This window comes from Lissotriton vulgaris, chromosome 7 (assembly GCF_964263255.1).
Source record: "Lissotriton vulgaris chromosome 7, aLisVul1.2, whole genome shotgun sequence".
In the NCBI taxonomy this organism is placed as follows: Eukaryota; Metazoa; Chordata; class Amphibia; order Caudata; family Salamandridae; genus Lissotriton; species Lissotriton vulgaris.
In genome coordinates, this window is record NC_141695.1 from 543,362,386 (window position 1) to 543,381,479 (window position 19,094).

General features: G+C 45.2%; 1 protein-coding gene across 5 annotated transcripts in view; it reads right to left on the bottom strand.

Moving 5' to 3' along the window:
• Positions 1-568: 568 nt before the first annotated feature.
• The window catches only part of LOC147702005 (testis-expressed protein 47-like), a 223,648-nt gene continuing 205,122 nt past the window's right edge, over positions 569-19,094 (bottom strand). For 3 of the 5 annotated variants that reach the window (XM_086930620.1, XM_086930618.1, XM_086930622.1), the window contains exon 7: positions 569-1,414. In XM_086930620.1, coding sequence (XP_086786746.1) covers positions 1,362-1,414 — 53 coding nt within the window. In that variant the 3' untranslated portion in view covers positions 569-1,361. Of the gene's footprint in view, positions 1,415-7,658; positions 7,707-19,094 lie in introns of all 5 variants that reach the window. The other 2 variants (XM_086930621.1, XM_086930619.1) reach the window with 1 other exon arrangement.

Consider the following 19,094-nt stretch of genomic DNA (forward strand, 5'->3'; position numbering starts at 1 on the left):
CAACAGACTACATTTCTAAACACTATTAGGTACATTACACCTAATTTTATATATTTTCTGAAGGAGTTTTCACACTCCGAAACATGTCGACGCACTTTCTGAGGTTGATGTACCCTAATATACAGTAACAACCTCATTCTGCACCCCTTTTAACGATACCAGCCGAGGGCTTAATAAATTTTATTTTTCCACCTACGAGCCAGGTATCTTTTAACCATCACATTTCACCACCTCACCACTCACACTTAATTTCCTCACACACACCAACACATAGTACACTTTAAGTGCTCCTACGTAGTCGTGAGTCGCAGCACTCCGCATCCCGTAGAGGGGTGCGAAGACCCCAATGATGAAGCATGACACCAAGGGGCCTGTTGGTGTGTGAGGGGTATTTAAAACAACACTGTGTGCTTCCCACCACTGTAGGGACCACTACCACTACCAGAGTGGATTCCATTCTGTTTATGTAAATTGCCAGGGGAGACCGAATCCACTGTTCCTCTCCCTCCCTCCTCTTGTTATACTTTTTTCAATTCTTAATGTAGTCATACATAAAGTACACATGGGCAAATATAAATATGTTTATCGTCATAATTATTGTACATTTTGCATACATATTAATCACACTAAAAATTATTTAACAGTGAGTACATTTCTGTACACAGAATTGCAAAATAAAATGACTGGAAAATTGAATGAATGCTGAATATGAAAATCTCCTTGTTTGATAAAAACTGATCATTTTGAACATGCGATATATCAACCAATGCCATCTTGACTACCTTCAGTGAAGGGGTGCTACACCACTTCACCAGTGGTTGTAGTTAGCAGCACCAACATCAGCTTCTCTCTCAACATGTTTGGAGCGTGGGAGTTATTAATTTACAAACAAAATACTGACAACATGAAATCCTTTCTTTAATGAGCCTATAACTTTTACTGTTTTGAAAATCACTGTACAAGGATCAGACTAAACAGAAGAACACTGCATATAAAGTATTGGTCAGATGTCACAATTGACTCATATACACATAAGGCTGACATACTACATGTACGGAGTCCCATAGACTTTGTCCAAAAGAGTTTTTAAATTACTTTCTTGATACAAAGCAGTTTGATTCGGGTTTCTGTAATCTTTCATCACACTTTTTCTTAGTTTGTCGAAAGAATCTAACACTGCATTTAAAACATAACTGGCATGTTTTCCTTAATGCCCACTGGTTACTTCATAGAGGGTCTGCCAAAAAAGATTTAATTTGAGAATCCAAAAAATGTACATAATTAGATGATTAAAGGTCTATATACAATTCTCCACTCCTGTGACAATACTGATAACAGTTTGCTTTGATTCCATCATGTTGCTAAGACCTCATTTCTAATGGTTTTATAGGGACTGGAGGTGGCCACACAACATCTGAAAAAGAAAAGCAGGCATCACGGTAAGAAAAACAAACTAGCAGTTTTTATCATGATAATTGTTATGATGAAGATTGTTATGACTATGGAATAATACTAATAATACTAATAAAAAGATGAAGACAAATATGTTATTATTAGGTGTTTTCAGGAGGACATTCAAAGGTGTGATCTTGAATTCTTTCAAAGATAAAAAAAAATCTTTCTTTAAGCAACCGGTGCGAACCAAATCACTGTAATGTGTACTATAATAAATGGAATAACGTTCCGTTTCATTTTCTGCTGCTTTTTATGCATGACATTAAACAACTCCCCATTGGACTGTTTTATTCTAATCTAGACCTTGCTAATCTCCTTTTCTAGAAAGAAAGATCTTAGCCTGGGATTCATTTTCATAACGTACTGACACACTAAAATCTCAATTTAAGGTGGCATGCAACTGACTTGTACCACTTGGTATAGTAAGTAAACTCATTTTGTAGGTGTGCATTAAAACAAACATCACAAGTCCTTTTTATACAATTATGCTGGTATTAATTAGTATTATTATGGTCATCCACAGATATCAAACAATAACAGAGTTGACTCTCAACATCATCAGGATTGCACATTTAGTACCTTATATGTTTCATTCTTCAACTGATGGACACTCCTTAGTTTTGGACTTTTAATAATAAACTTTATCGAAGTGTAATCTTAAATATGTTTTAATTGTGTAATATTTTGCATTTTTTTATTTAATTTTGCTGAACAAAAGGTGCCTATATTTATTTGTGGTGTTCCTTAGAACTGAGATGTTGAATAATAGAGTATTTCCCATTTCTTGCTCATTTCTATGAGCAGTAGAGTTCATATAGGCGCCTATCACGATCTTGTTTGGAAAACTTTCCAACCGAGGTTGTCGGATTTAAATTCCGACCACCTTTTTACAATTTAGGCAGTCTAAATTCAAACCAGCCGGTCATTCGGGCTGGATTCTGACATGCTCAAGGAGCCCGTCGGACAGTCGCATACCTGCACTTCATCCCAATGGACGGCATTTCCACCGTTGTGATTACTATGCTCAGTTTCACACAGGCTTTCCAAGTTGTGGTTTCCAACATGGAAAGCCTGTCGGAAAGTGAGTATGTGGGCCCCTAGCAGGGCCTCCTCCTCTTTACAGCCTAACAGGGGGCCCCTAGAGACCTGTTCACCCCTGCATGCTGTGGCAGGCACCCTGAGGTGTCTGCCAAGTGGTGCAGGAATGAACACAATCTCCCATTTCTCTATGGGAACTTGTGCAAGGACGGTTTACGGCTGCAGCACAATCTCCCATAGGGAAATAGGAGTAGGCGACTGCACTAGGTACGGTCGCATCGTAATTCGCTGGTCGGTCCTGATTCTGTTATGAAGGCGGTCGGACGCAACTTCATCCAACATCATAATCGTCCCCTATGAGTTTATTTATGTAGAGAGAGTTGAAAAATGTAATAGAAATGATTTTTGGAAAAGTATGGCATCCTTCTAGTGCAATAGACAGTATGATAACAGTTTTCAAATTGTGAATAACCATTTTTGAGTGAAATTGATCAAATATCAGAGTAGCACCGCAAAATATTGGAAGAACCAGAAACTTGTGCATGCCTATGAAGTGGGCTTGTATAGATTGCATAAGCAATTGTAAGACTTCTAGGCGGGAATAAGTGGGAAGCCTGAGATTATACATAGAAATAATTTGCTTTTCTTTAGCCCAGCTTAGCACTAGGTCATCTCAATAGCCCACACACCATCACTTTATTAAGCAATTGTGTGCTACATCAGTGGTTAGAGGTGGACTAGTAGGTTCATTACGGTTTCAACATGGCCTATAAATTACTGAATCAAGGTTCTCTTTTTGTCACTTCGCACCATGGCAGGAAGATGGAATGTGCTGCGGTTGGCCTCAAGGGCAGTGATTGGTGCAGGAAAATCATAAAAGATGGGCAGGGAGGAATTGACTCAAGCTGGCATATGGCTGATGGGAAATTCGATGGGCACTGGGTATAACCGGAAAATTTAAAACAGTGAAATTTAAGTAACCAGAGAAATGGAATGGGACAGAAGGGAAGAATTCTGAGACTAGGAGGGAGGAAGGATCACAGAGACAGAAATGACAAGGGACGGTATAGTGACTTGGAAAGGGACTGGAGAAGGCTCAATTCAGAAAAGCTTGCGAGCAGTTTGGACATTGAGAAGGTAAGGGGTGTACATGAGAAATTCCTCAATCCATGTATTTATTAGGATTTTGTTAGATGCAGTGGTTTCAAAGTGGCATATGTAGCACCACTGAATTTGACACATTAATACACATATATTTTACCCTGAGCCAAAGTGGTCTAATTAAGTCAATTTCATTAATATGTCGGTAGACCTTTATGTAACTGGTTGAATATGTCCAGGATGTTTAAATCAGTTTTAAGATGATATTCTATGGAGATTCAATAAAACCAGTTATGCATCTTTTGCCTCAACAAGTGAATATGGAGATAATTGTAGGCATCTATTTTCTACCTAAACTAAATCTAAAGAGATTAAATTCATAATTGAAAAATGAAAAATATCTGACTTCTGGGACATTATTATGAGCGAGAAATCTCAGTTGTTTTGAGGAATTGTTTCTAATCTGTATAAACATATTTGTATGACTAATGAGAAATAAATTCTATTATTCTTAAAATCTACTTCTCCTGTAATGTCAACTCAACGTGCTTTAAAGCACTAAGTGCTCCTATTCAGTTAGATGACATTTCATATTTCAAACACGAAAACTTTAAATTCTGACTTACTTTCCACCAAATGATAACTCATCATTCTACTAGATGTTTTGGTAATATTAGCAACATTATTTTGATCTACGTAAGATAGCCAAAAAAATAAATATGCATTGGCATAATTTTCTTTCTTTCCTATTGCACTGATAAAATAAGATTCTGAAATATTTGCACAAATCTTAGTGCTAAATAGAATTGTTTCAGACTTAATACCTTTGGACCAATAGGGGTTTATCGAAGGTAGATATCTGTACAGCAAATGGCTGAAAGTATTAGCAGTTCTACACTTTACTATCATTCACTGGGGGTCATTATGCATTATTCATTTTGATTCCAAGAAAGCCTTAGTCTGTGTCACTTGGAGTATTCTTGTGGCACTCAATGGTTCTATTGACTTTTATGGTAGCTGTGTTAGGTTAGTATAACCATTATACTTAATTTTGATTAGAAAACTGTAAACAAATCAAAGATTGTATCATTCACAATAGGCAGAGGTACAATAAGGTTTCTACTCTGGTCAGCATTATTTGCCTTTTATACCAGCCCTGTCACGCATAAAACATGACAGTCAACATCAGTTATGCCATTTCTTACCTACCCATGCCATAAAATTGACAAGAACTTTGATTTTTTTTTTTATTATCCTAGTGCTGTTTCTTTGAAATCTATTAACATCTTTAAAGATGTTAGTAAGTGTTGTGTGTATACCTTGTAACTGTGAAAAAGAGAAGCAGTGGCCGTGCAGTGTCCATATTTTGATAAATTTCAGCTATTGATGCCTTGGAATAATAAAATATGTTTCCTCTACTTGAAGAAATTGAACAACTACTTGATGCAAAGCAAAATCTTCCTCTCACAGAGATAGCTCAACATAATTCTGAATTATTTTTGCACAAACTTCACATCATGTCCTGGAGTTTTGTTTGTCATTTGTTTTATTTTAATGAGGATAGAATAAAAAAATACAATATTAACATAAAACTGGAGATCTTTTGACACCAAATTTTTGGGATAAAGTTTGGTCTGCGGCATTTCCTCAAAATCAATTTTTGATTGACCCAGATCAATGCAAAGCCTTTCAGCTGTTCTGTGCTTGAAAGTGTGATATTTTCACAATCTTAAATGGGTTTTCTTCTACGATCTACTGACACTAAGCACCCATAGCACTGAGCTTTTATAATAAGTTTACATTTATTTAAACTATTGCATAAAACGAGAAACTCTCAGGATACGAACACTTGTTCATCAAATCCCACTAAGGAATTATTTGAGGTTACTGAAGGTTTTTACATTAAAAACTAAAGAGGTGAAAACCTGGTACTCAATCTGATTTCCTAGAAGGACTATTTGATCAGGGAGGAATTTCCTGAAATGACGCACAAATAGAAACCCAACTCGGAGCTATTATAATACTTTTTTTTGTTAGCTTTTTTTAAATTTGACTTTTTTATTGCTTTGGGGTAGGACACTTGATTCAAGCTTTGCATAATAGATATTTTACAAAGAACACAGAGTCTGAACACATCTTACCTCATTGATTTTGAATATGGAATCATTTACTTTTAAAGCAAGGACAAACTAAATACCCTGGAAAAGGTCAAGTGTACACTTTAACTTCTTTCATGACATGTTCTGAAGTAGCATATTTTGTCCGATGAGCATTTTCATCAAGTGTTAAGTGTTGTCCTTTGTTCAACAAGTGCAATACTGTTCATGCGGACATCTTTGTGACCTGCTATCTCTACAATAGTTGAGGAAGATACTTCCACTGACTTAAGGTTAATCATTTTTTATACAAATTATATCGTTTGTAGGCGCTCTACACAAAATCATTCAATGATTTTCATTCTGATCATCTTTTAAGATGACACTGACGAAAGAGTAACCCTAAAAAGGTTTTAAATTGGTTACTTAAAATTAAAATGTTTTCATTAATTGAACTTTAGACTATAAAAGTGCACTATTGAAAGCTGAGCGAACCGTCTAGTGGCAAATGATGATTGATTACAAAGTTTCTTTCCTAACTTTTCTAATTTTTCTGTCCCACTTTTTTCTCTCAATTTATTTTGTATACTTTAATGTTGTTTTCTGCTATCCCTTCTTTACTTAATCATGTCCTTATTGTTTCTCATCTCAATGTTTTATCTACATTGTAAGTGACAACTTAAAATGATCTTCCTCCTCAGGCAGCATTTTGCTATTAGTCTTTTCTTTGGGAATTATATGCCTATGCTCATTAGCCATTGTGGATGTTACTCTATTTTGGTCATACCAACTGTGCCCATATAAGGACAGTGAAAGTAAATTATCTGAAATGTTGATAAGCCTGCAGACGAGATAGTCATATGTACTGTACCCTGGTGCGAAATTGACTATTTAACTCTATAAGCCTTTCAGAAGGACAGGCTTGTCAGGAAGTTTGATACATTCCCAATATAGCCCATGGGAGAATCTGAAAGCACCCAATATATCACAACTTCTACAAATCCAAATTCATTAAATATGGTTTCAGTAACACTGTTTAGATTGTGGACTCATGACGGAAGTAACTCACTCGCATTTGAACTAACAGGATCTGATAAATGTTGCCAAATTTAAGGGGCCATCAAATGTTGTCATTTTTTAAACCAAACACTCCCCACTGATATCCGTATATAGCCAAGCCACCCTAAAGAGTTAAACCTCACTGCTAGCAACTATGCTTCTCATTAAGACACAGTTCCCCTGGTAGTATTTACTTTTAGACTTATTCACAATGCACTTGGGGTTAGTTTAGGTACGAGGTAGACAACACTTAACAGGGCCTCCATTACAAAATAGTATGTGTTTCAAAAGCACCTAGCTAAATGACCAATGGGAATAGTTCATTTTCAAAAATAGTTAAACAAAAGTAGCTAAACATTGAAACCGGCTGCCCCAGGAGGTGACCACCCCATTTGTTTTCATACAAGAAAAATAGAAAATAACTTCTTTGGAGGCTACAGCTTCAGTGAGGGATGGACCGTATAAGCTGACATAACACTTTCTCCTCCTTCATTGGAAGGAAGACCAGACTCAATTGAAAATGGAAGGCTTTTCTTTATTTACATGGGAACAACAACTGCTTCCTAAATCCAAATCTCCAGACTATTTTACAAAACTATTAGGAGGCACCACTGTGAAGACAAAAGGATTGAGCATTTCTATTCAGGTGAGAGCATTATGCATGTGAATAGTTGTGTGAGTTTGGAGATCCCATTCAATAGATAATGCATACATATTTCCATGGCTAGTATTAGTGGCTAGTATGAATATTTCTAAACCAACATGCACAAAGTAACTACAGCCTTGTAGGTAGCAGCAGCTGTTATGTGTTAGCCATGGTACATGTTACAGACAGACAATGAATACACATGAATGAAGGGGGAACCATGCAAGTGCTGACATGCACATTTCTATGAAGACTTACTGTACCTTGACAGACCTACACAGATGATATGTTGCAACTTCCAAACACATGTCCTTAAAGTAAAATACACCAAATGTAATCACTGCAGTCTATTATTGTAGGTAAGTTTATATGCATTCCTTATAAATATCAACAATTCCTTAACAGACTAATTGACTGGGGCAGGTAATAACGAAGCCCGAATATCAATGGGTCAAATATCATTGCCACAATGTCAAGTGGCAAAATTCTGAACAGGTACGTGCACAGAAGAAGGTAGGGATTAATTATTCTTAACTCCACATCTACATACCTTGAATATCTATATCACAAAGGTACATTTATGTGGAGTTGGGCACAGAAAATGTATAGAAACTTACCTTTCGATATTTTGCCCCTCAATATTTTAGTGACAATATTCTGGATTCAATATTCCTGGCCTGCACCAGACCGATCATGCATAGATAGAAGAGGGCCATCCTGCTTAACTTCCATGGGTTTCTACATTATTCTGAGACTCCAAAGCGAGTCCCCTTTAGTAGCTAAATGTATAAGACCACTGATACACAACCAATTATAAGAAAATCATAATTTTACTGTGTGATGATCTGTATGCTGCATTGTGACAAGTAAGCAAACTGACATGTGCATATCATATAGGGATGCACACACATGTAGAATACTAGTCACAGTCTTGCAGCAAATTTCATGCAATCCATAAACTTATCACTGGTACAGAAGTCATAGTGCCTGAGAAGAAACTCAAGCTACTGATAATATTCACACAAATCAATACTAAATCCCAAATAAATCTAAAACCCAGTAGTTCACTTAAAAACCTTTTAAATATTTACCTACACATTATGACCTTTTTACACAAAAGTGGAGGGAAACGATTTTGATAGATGCTCAAAAAAGTATATTAAGGTGTTGAGTATTTTTAACTGAAACTTTAAAACGAAAATGCATTTCACCTGTAATGAACAATCATATCCACAAAACCGATTATAAGATGTATATTTTGCATTGTCTTTCTCCTTGTTCATTTTAGTCAAAGGAATTCTACACCAGTCAGTTACATTCATTGCCATTACATTCCATATTTATGCAGTGATGAAATCAAGAGAAAACAGAGGGGATTACTTATAGTTTGGTAACGTAGTACTTTGCCACAAATGTGACAGAGTAACCTGTCCACCAAAGTGACAGTCTGTCTTCTTTAGATTCTGATGGTGTTGCACCCACTGCCTCTGTTGGCGGAACCTTTAGACCAATGGCCTGATGGACTTTGGTCCATTAGTGTACGGACCTCAGACTGTCTGCCTATTTCGGGTGAATGTTTTTTAATGCTATTCATCCTGTTTTGGAAACCGGGAGAAGTCTGGAAGTGACACCCCTCCCCCAACACCCTGAGAGGGATGTCTTAAGGTATCAGGGTCATTAGTCATTCCTTTTCTGCAAAATAACCTTCTGCTTTTCGGAATTTGTTTTTGGAAGAACAAGTAGGATTGATGGGCAGCTAGCACTGTCAGGTGACCCGCCAGGGTGGGGGCTTCTCTGAAGGCACAAAGGCCTCAACAAGGCAGGCAGTGGTGCTGGGACAATTTACAGAGTAGGAATGCTGGCTGTCAATGTAATTTCATGTGTGTTAGAGGCCCTGGGGAGTGAGTGTAGGGGGTGGGGGGGGGGGGGGGTCACAGTGCATCAGTGTCACACCCAACTACCAAAGTGATAACCCCTATTTTATGGACAGTAGTTGTGATGACAACTCAATTATTATTCGTAGGGCATCTCTACAGCCCATGCATGCACGTTGGGACATGGCAACATTCGAGTACAATTAACAAGAACATAAATGACAAAAATACCGTACACATAGTAAAGCCTTGATAAACACTTATAGCACATTGTAAAAACAAAAGCGAGAATGCGTCGTGCAAAAGCTTTAACAAAACAACTTACGAAAAATGGTATCACCAGAAAACATGGCCACTCTGCAATGAGATTTACCAAACAGCAAACATTTCATTATAAACAGATATAGTATCATTCCCGACAGCAAACCCGGGTGTAAAACCAGTGGAATGAGCCGAGGCTTTGAGTGGTGCTTTTATGTGCATGATGTTGTTCTGATTATTTAATTAAATCACACTCAATGAATACAGATGGGGGGGGGGGGGCACAGAGTGGATGCAATTTTTTTTTCACCATGAAGCACGTTGTGCGTGTGCTTTTCTGCTGCATGGGAGTGGTGGATACGGCAAATGTTGCACATGTGTGTGAGGAAGGGCAGGAGGGACACAGGACACCTTTTGGACAGGGATCGGAGCCTTATCTCCCCAGTCCACTGACGCAATGTAACAGATCTGCTGTAATCCCTACCCAACCCAGGAAGCAGGTCTCTGTAAGTGTCACATGATGCGAAATTGGACAAGGGGACGCGCAGTGTAACTTACTATATAGCCTTCACTCGACCCCACCCTTCCCAAGATAGAAGTCTCTTTGTAGACTGGAATATAGTGTGGTAAGAGGGCCGATATTGCGAAGAGACAGTAAAGCTTGTGGGACACCCCCGCGCCGCACGGCCACCAGCTGCTGCGTGTGTTCCCCCTCTGCCTGCCTTCTGCCTCGCCGCCGGCCTCGCTGACGCCGTGGTCGCTCCCCTCTGGTTTCCCAGTGGTTTTGCCCTAAATTTGTGCTTGTCTGTTTCTGCCGTCTGCTCGCGTATTTTGCTGTTTTTCCTCGTTTTGCCCGTAATTTGTGCTTGTCTGTTTCTGCCGTCTGCTCGCGTATTTTGCTGTTTTTATTTGTTTTGCCCTAAATTTGTGCTTGTCTGTTTCTGCCGTCTGCTCGCGTATTTTGCCGTTTTTATTTGTTTTGCCCTAAATTTGTGCCTGTTAATTTCTTTGTATCCCCTGTGCCGTGTCCAGTTTCCTTCCTGATTGGCCGCCTACCTCGCCGCCCTCCGCTCTCGCTTCCCGCCACCGCCATTGGCCCCGCCCCTTTTTCTCTTCTGTTCCCTCCCCGCTCCCGCCTCCCAGCTGCTCCGCCCACCCGCGCACTTCGCCTTAAATGGCGACCGTGCGGACGCGCAGCGGTCACGCGCAGCGGGCGCGCCGATTGTGCGCCGAAGGCGCGCCAAAGGTAAGCCCGTCTACGCCCGTCCGCGACCGGATCGCGACCAGCGCCAGGACCCCTGGCCCACGAAGACCCCGACCGACCCGCCTGACGTACTCCGCCGCCACCCTCACCGCTCTCAACACCGGCCGACTCCCAGAATGCCATCAAGCCTCTCCACGACGTACCCACGGACCCTTCAGCTGCCACGCCTGCAAGTTCACCTGCATCCGGACCTGCCTCGCACCAGCACCCACCAAGCCGAACACCAGCAGTACCCACCTCAAGTGCATCCTGCTCAACACCCGCTCCATCCACAGACATGCCATCGAACTCTGGAACCTCCTCGACACCACAGCTCCAGACGATGCCTTCCTCACGGAGACCTGGATGAACGCCTCTTCAGCTCCCGACATCGCCATCGCCATCCCAGAGGGCTACAAGATCGTCCGGAGGGACCGAAACGCCAACCAGATGGGAGGAGGCATCGCCATCATCCACAGGAGCACCATCCGTCTCACGACCAGCACCGACAACTCCCTGACCACCGCCGAACACCTGCATTTCCAGATCCACACCAACCCGAACACCACCCTCAGAGGCACCCTGATCTACCGACCCCCTGGACCACGCACACAATTCAGCGAGGACATCGCCGACTTCGTCAGCCCACATGCCCTCCCCTCCGCTGACTACATCCTCCTGGGAGACCTCAACTTCCATCTGGAGAACAACAACGACCGCAACACCAGCACCCTGCTCGACAACCTCACCAACCTGGGACTCAAGCAACTGGTGTCCACCCCCACCCACCTCGCCGGACACACACTCGACGCTGTCTTCTCATCCAGCAAGGACATCAACTTCAGCCACACCACAGAGCTTCAATGGACGGACCACAGCTGCGTCCACTTCACCTTCAAGAAAACAACGACCCACCACCACCAGCAACAGACCGCCCGCAGAAGCTGGAACAAGATCACAGCAGACCAGCTCGCCACCTCCCTGAGCCAGCACCCTCCTGCCAGCTCAGCGAACCCCAGCCAGGCCGCCGACAACCTCACGAAGTGGATCAGCAACTGCGCGGACGAACTCGCCCCACTGAGGACCCCGCCCAGCAGACCCGGCAGCAAGAAAGCCCCATGGTTCACCGACGAACTCAAGAGCTCCAAGAAGAACTGCCGAGCCCTCGAGAAAGTCTGGAGAAGGGAACCGACACCGGACAACAGGACCTCCTTCAAACTTGCCACCCGGAAACACCACCAGCTGATCCGCGCCGCCAAGAAAACAGCATTCAAGGACCGGTTGGACAACAACGCACACAACTGCAAGGAACTCTTCAACATCGTCAAAGAGCTTTCCAACCCCAGCGCAGGAAACAACGACATCACCCCATCGCAAGACCTCTGCAACTCCCTGGCTTCATACTTCCACAACAAGATCGCGGACATACACAACAGCTTCAACAACCAACCAACGCACACCATGACCGAACAACCACCCCCCACCACCACCCTCCACGCCTGAACCCCGATCAGCACCGAAGACACCATCCGCACGATGAACTCCATCCACTCCGGATCACCGACCGACCCCTGCCCTCACCACGTCTTCAACAAAGCTGACGCTGTCATCGCACCCCACCTGCGAGACATCATCAACACATCCCTCGACACCACCATCTTCCCCGAGAGTTGGAAACACGCCGAACTCAGCGCCCTACTCAAGAAACCAACAGCGGACCCCACCGACCTCAAGAATTACCGCCCCATCTCGCTCCTCCCGTTTCCAGCCAAAGTCATCGAGAAGACCGTCAACAAGCAGATGGCCGCTTTCCTCGAGACAAACGGATCCCTCGACCCCTCACAGTCCGGCTTCCGAGCCAACCACAGCACCGAGACCGCCCTCATCGCCGCCACCGACGACATCCGAGCCCTGATGGACAATGGAGAAACAGCGGCCCTCATCCTCCTAGACCTCTCCGCGGCATTCGACACGGTCTGCCACCGCACCCTAGTACGGCGCCTCAGCAACGTCGGAATCCAGGACAAGGCGCTGGAGTGGATCACCTCCTTCCTCGACGGGAGAACACAGAGAGTCCGCCTACCACCGTACAAGTCAGAGGCCACCGAAGTCATCTGCGGCGTCCCCCAAGGATCATCTCTGAGCCCCACCCTCTTCAACGTCTACATGAGCCCCCTCGCGGCCATCGTACGCAAACACAACCTCAGCATAATCTCCTACGCCGACAACACCCAGCTGATCCTCTCTCTGACCAACGACCCCGCCGCCGCCAGAGCCAACCTGCACGAAGGGATGAAAGAGGTAGCCGAGTGGATGACGACCAGCCGCCTGAAACTGAACTCGGACAAGACGGAGGTCCTCATCCTGGGCTCCTCTCCCTCCGCCTGGGACGACTCCTGGTGGCCTCCCGCCCTGGGCACCGCACCCAAACCGACAGACCATGCACGCAACCTGGGCTTCATCCTGGACTCCTCCCTCTCCATGACCAGGCAAGTCAACAACGTCTCCTCGGCATGCTTCAACATCCTACGCATGCTACGGAAGATCTTCTGGTGGATCCCCACCGAGACCAGGAAGACCGTCACCCAGGCCCTCGTCACCAGCCGACTGGACTACGGCAACGCCCTCTACGCCGGGACCACCGCCAAGCTCCAGAAGAGACTCCAGCGGATCCAGAACGCCTCAGCCAGACTCATCCTCGACATCCCACGAACCAGCCACATCTCCGGACATCTGCGAGACCTTCACTGGCTCCCCGTCAACAAAAGAATCACCTTCCGCCTCCTCACCCACGCACACAAAGCCCTACACGACCAAGGCCCGAGCTACCTCAACAGCCGAGTCAACTTCTACGCTCCCAAACGCCACCTCCGATCAGCCAACCACGCCCTCGCCGCCGCCCCCCGCATCCGAAGAGCGACTACAGGAGGAAGGTCCTTCTCCCACCTGGCCGCCAAGACCTGGAACTCCCTCCCGACCGACCTGCGCCTGACCCAAGACCACCTCTCCTTCAGGAAGAAGCTGAAGACCTGGCTGTTCGAGCAGTAGCGGCTCCCCCCCCCCCCCAGCGCCTTGAGACCCCACGGGTATGTAGCGCGCTTTATAAGTGTCACTGATTGATTGATTGATTGATTGAAAGCTGTTGCCATACCCCAGCCTCCATGGGCACAAGGCCTGATGCCACTATAAATGGACAGTATTGTCTGTTCATTGTGTGATTAGCAAGCAAAATCGTGTTATGCTGCTAATATATTGGAGTAGGGGCACATGAATAATAGAGCAAATGAAAAGTTGCAATAGTTCCATACGTCTCCTGTTTTATTTTTCATATTTAGCAATGTGAGTTAGCACCCTTAATGGATGTAAATTATACACTGCTGGTCTGACCTATTAGAGGCTGAATGGATCGCTAAAATAGAAAGAGGATGCAGCCACACAAAGCGGAGGCAGCCGCACAGAGCGAGGTAGCCGCACAGGAACTGCACAAACAGAAACAAAATCAACTAAGGAAATAGTGCGGAGAAAGTAAAATAAATGGCCTAAAGCAAAATAATCCATGTTACAGGTCCAGTCTCCATATGCATGACAAACGTAACAAAAGGACCAAAGGACTAAACAACACTAATTCACCACATAAAATAATGACGTTTCAAAAGGCACGGGTGTGCCAAAAGCCTATAGAGTAGATACAGCATGTTTCAAACAAGACAGCACATGCGCTGCCTAGGCGAGACCTCAAAAATTATGAGGTAAAGTATTGTAATTTATTAATAGCACATTCATCACTGAAGTCACCAGAACAACCAATAGATTTACAGCTCACTTTTTGTTTGAAAAAAGTAGATTCTTTATTGTTTTGCCAACTTGCAATGGTGTGATTTATAGTCAGACCTGTGGAGTCTCAGCGAATATTTACACTGTGTACTCAGTGCTTTAAATGGGGTGGTACTCACCGGTACTGAGTACCGGCACTTCCGAATTTTCTTGCCATCAGTATTGGCACTTCTCTTTAGCCAAAGAGAGTACCGGTACCCTGATCAGCGCCACAACAGGCTCGGGTTAGGCATCTCCTCTAGGGCAGGGCTCCCGAGGAGCTTGTAAGCTTTTGCAGAGTCGCTGCTGAAGATTCCAGCAGCGTCCACCGGAGTGTTCCAGACTGCAGGGGATCGAACAGGGCTCACATAACGCTGTGATTAACAGGACAGGGTCTGGACAGACCCTGCACTGTTAATCAGATGCGCAAAGACCATTCGGCTGAAAGTGATTTCGCCCTCCACCCCTCCCCCCTTCCATTAGGTGACTGAATTGGGTTGGGCCTGCCAGACAGTCATCCATCCCCATTAAGTGTATTGCACTGGCCCTAGTAAAGCGTATGGCAGCGCAATACAATACTCGACCATCATCAAAGAGGCTTCATGTTTAGCACAGGAGCTGCTTCCCTTTGTGTGCCCTGTGTTGGACCAGGCCTTTTTTGGCAGGTTCACCCCGAAACTTTTTGCTTTTGCCTCGCCTGTTTCTGTAACCTGGTGTTGGTGATTTTAGGTCTCTGCGCACTTTTTCACTGTGGTCCAGTGTAAAGTGCGTGCGCTCTCTGTGTGTGTGGTGAGAGTGACCTGCCCTCACATAGGAATGCATGGGGAATATGTGTGACCATGGTAGTTCCTGATGTGTGGGGAGTGCAGGGTCGAGTTTGGTATGTGCGAACTCGTGAGATTGAATGCTGCGCAATGATGTATGTGGCATGATTGTGTCTAGTGTGGAAGTGCCACTTCTAGACATGGGTGTGCATGTGTAGTGAGTGTGCTGGCACGTGATTGGCTGGAGCTGGCTTGTGAGCCTGGCTCCAAGAGTCTGTATGGGTCTGCCCGGTGGTGAGTGGAGAGATTAGCATTCTGATGTGAGGGGAGGGGTGTACCTGGGACCTGAATAGGGCTGGGCTTTCCCCACACAATGCTGGCTCCACCCCCTGTGGTGCGTCTGATGTCCCTAGCCTGGCCAGTGAAAGGAGTTCCCCATAACCAGTTGTAGCTGGTTCTCACATTGCCTGCACCCTGCTAGACAAAGGATTATGTGTATAAAAAGAGGCTGTGACCTCTTGTAAAATGTTCTTGTCTTGCTACTTGAATCCTGCCAGGGGCATGCTGCTGCTTGGGCCCAGGGGAAGGCTTGCCTCCCTGGGCACTGCCCAGCCCCTGGATACCTGATGGACTTGGAGGCTGGAGGACTTTCCTTTTTCTTGGGAGCTGCTTGCTCCATCTTTTGGTGCCCAGGACTTTGTGGGTCCCTCCTGCCCTCTTCACCTACGGGGGCTGTGTTCCTGGGACCCTCCTTGTTGTAGGGGTCATTTTCTGGGGCCTCTGGTGCTGCCTGTGCCCCTAGTGCCTGGGAAGCGCTTTATTTGTCTTTAGCGCTGGGAGCGCTTTATTTTTATCTAGCGCAGGGAGCGCTTATTTTGACTTGGACCTTTGTTTGTCCCCTAGCGCTCAGGAGCGCTGTCTCTGAATTTGTGCAAGAGCCCCCGTCACTCGTGCAGGTGCCTACCCTGCATTTCCCTGTGATTTTCCCCACCTTGAGCCTCAGCAGCGCGACCTGAGCCGAGGGGGAAGGCTCGTCAGGGAGGCCGCACTGCCATTGGCTGCCGAGTCAGCCTATGACCAGAGAGGGAGAGGGGCCGGACGTCCCGCCCCCACCGCTGTCCGGAGCCGAGAACGGAAGCAAGCGGACTCCCCCGCGGGGCTCTCCCGGAGGAACGGAGAGAGAGAGCCCCGCCTTCTGAAGGAGCGCCCCGGCGAGAGCAGACCCCGGCAAGGAGCAACGCCGGGACAAGAGAGGAGTTCTCCCGCCAGATCCCGGTGAGTGGGACTCCAGCGATCTTGGGGGTGTTAGAAGTGCTCTTGAGCCCCCAGAGGGGGGGGGGGCTCCAACAACTGACACAATACTCTTCATGAGAGCCACGGAGGCTCTCAGTGGCAGAAATCTATTTCGAGCCCCCCGGAGAGGGGCTCTAACGTAGCAGGGTATTTCTGAAAACCGGGCCCACGAGGCTCAGAGGGCGCAGCGCGGTTCCGAGCCCACCCGAGCTCCGGGGGCCATTGTCTTTGTGAGTCCCCAGGAGGGGGACTCCAGCGAAGCAGGCGGCGTCTTTGTTTAGGAGCCCAGAGAGGCTCACAGCGCCACATTTGTTATTAGAGCCCCGAGAGGCTCACGGGGCATTTCTTTTAATCTCGAGTCCCCAGAGGGGGGACTCCAACATTTTGGGGGCATGGTTGATGTGAGGATGTGAGGAGCCCGAGTGCTCCAAGGGCCATGGATGTATTACAGAGCCTGTGTAGGCTCCAGCCTGTGCATATTTTCTTCAGAGCCTGTGTGGCTCCAACCCCTGCAGCGCAGTTTGTCCCAATGGCCAGTGAGAGCCCATGCCGCAGTTTTCCTTCCAGCTGCCCAGCACTTAGTGAGCAGCTGCACCGTTTAGGCCCTTGCGATTGTCCCCAGCTGCCCAGCAAGCAGTGGGCAGCTGCAACGTTTAGGTTTGCGCCAGTGGCGTGCCCCTGACTGGCGCTGCATTGGCAGCGCGCCCTGACATTCTGGACACAGGGCTTTTGAGTCCCCTTGTTTGATGACCAGTTGGCCAGGGGGCTGGTATGTGGGTAGGGCGCAAGGCCCTAATGTGATTATTGCGTAATGTGATTTTACTATGTTTATAATGATAATTGCCTAATGTGATTTTTGCGCAATGTGACGTTACTATGGTTATGAGGTTATTTTACCTATGTAGGTTTATGTTAGTGAGACTTTACTTCACTGTGAGTTACGCCCCTAAATGTGATTTATTCTCAGGAGGCAGAGTCAAATGGGTTTAGACTAGTGAGGAGATTGCCTACTGTATTTTTACTGGTTAGGCCTAAATGTGATTATGCGTAATGTGCTTTGCCTTTATGCTTGAGTTATATTTCTGAAGGTGCTCATGCTTAGAAGTTGGCTTTGCCTAGTGTAGTTTATACTAGAGAGGTTATGTGTCCATGCGTGATCTAGGCCTATGGTTATTAGTATTGTGTAGTGTGTACCTACCTGTTACCAGTGGTTACTGGTTGTGATCTTTAATTGTTATTTTGTGCTACACTTATTTAAAGTTCTAGAAGTGCTATTTCTGCTAAGTGTTTATTCTGACAGTGGCCCATGTAGCCCTGTCCTGGTGTAAATAATCCTGTGTGAATATTGCCCGTGCCAATTGACACAATGTATATTGTGTGATTACTATCTGATGTGTTATTGACAATACAAAAGTTATTTTTATATAACCTTGTGTGGAGTTCCTTTTGTGGTGTGCCTAGGATGTTGTTGCTGTTGTGAGCGTGCGCAAATGCTTTACACATTGCCTCCGGGAAAAGCCTGTCTGCTTGTGCCAAGCTACTAAGGGGGTGAGCAGGGGTTATCTTGGCGTGTGACTCCCTTGCCCTGACTAGAATTGTGGTTTCTGCCTGGCTTTGGCGTAAGCCAACCATCCAAAAATAGCCAGTTCTAAAACCCTGCAAACACCAATTGCTGCATTTATAAGATAACAGGGACTGACCAGGGTACTGGTACAATGGGTGTGACTTTAGCCCTGCCCATAGGGCAATGCAAAGCAGAGAACGTTGGAAAACTCCAGGAATTAGCTCCATTGACAACTGTTGATGCATTTGGTTGGGGGAAAGATGAGACAAACATAGAAGGACAGGTGAGGGAGGAATGTAAAGTGAGGTGACAGGATTGCAGCTTTTTCAGATAAAAATGCAAGATATTTGCTGAGTTCTGAAATCATTAATGGACCTACAAATGGCATTTTAACACACATTTGTGTACTTTCAAAAATCTGGTGCATTTCTTCTTAACACATGTGTCTTTAGATCATATATGTATGTAGGGACCAGTGGCAAAATGTAAGAGACGTGTGGAGATAGTAAGCAAGAGGTGGGGGTAAGAGAGGCAGAACCAGCGAGAGAAGGATAGAGGCTGGGTAAAGATGAGAGGCAAGTGGAGAGGACATTTGGATGTAAAGGCACGGAACCAGCAAGAGACATGATGAGCCTGGTCACAGGGAAAAGGGCAGTGGCAGTTCTTTAAATGGACCAGTACTCACAGGTACATAAATGTATTTCATGTTTTTGATACGTGCTGCAACTGGTACAGAAGCCAATATGTATCATCATATCTGTATCATACCGAAGTCATCTGTGGCGTACCTCAAGGATCCTCACTCAGTCCCACCCTCTTCAACGTCTACATGAGTCCTCTCGCCTCCATCGCGCGTCAACACAACCTCAACATCATCTCTTACGCCG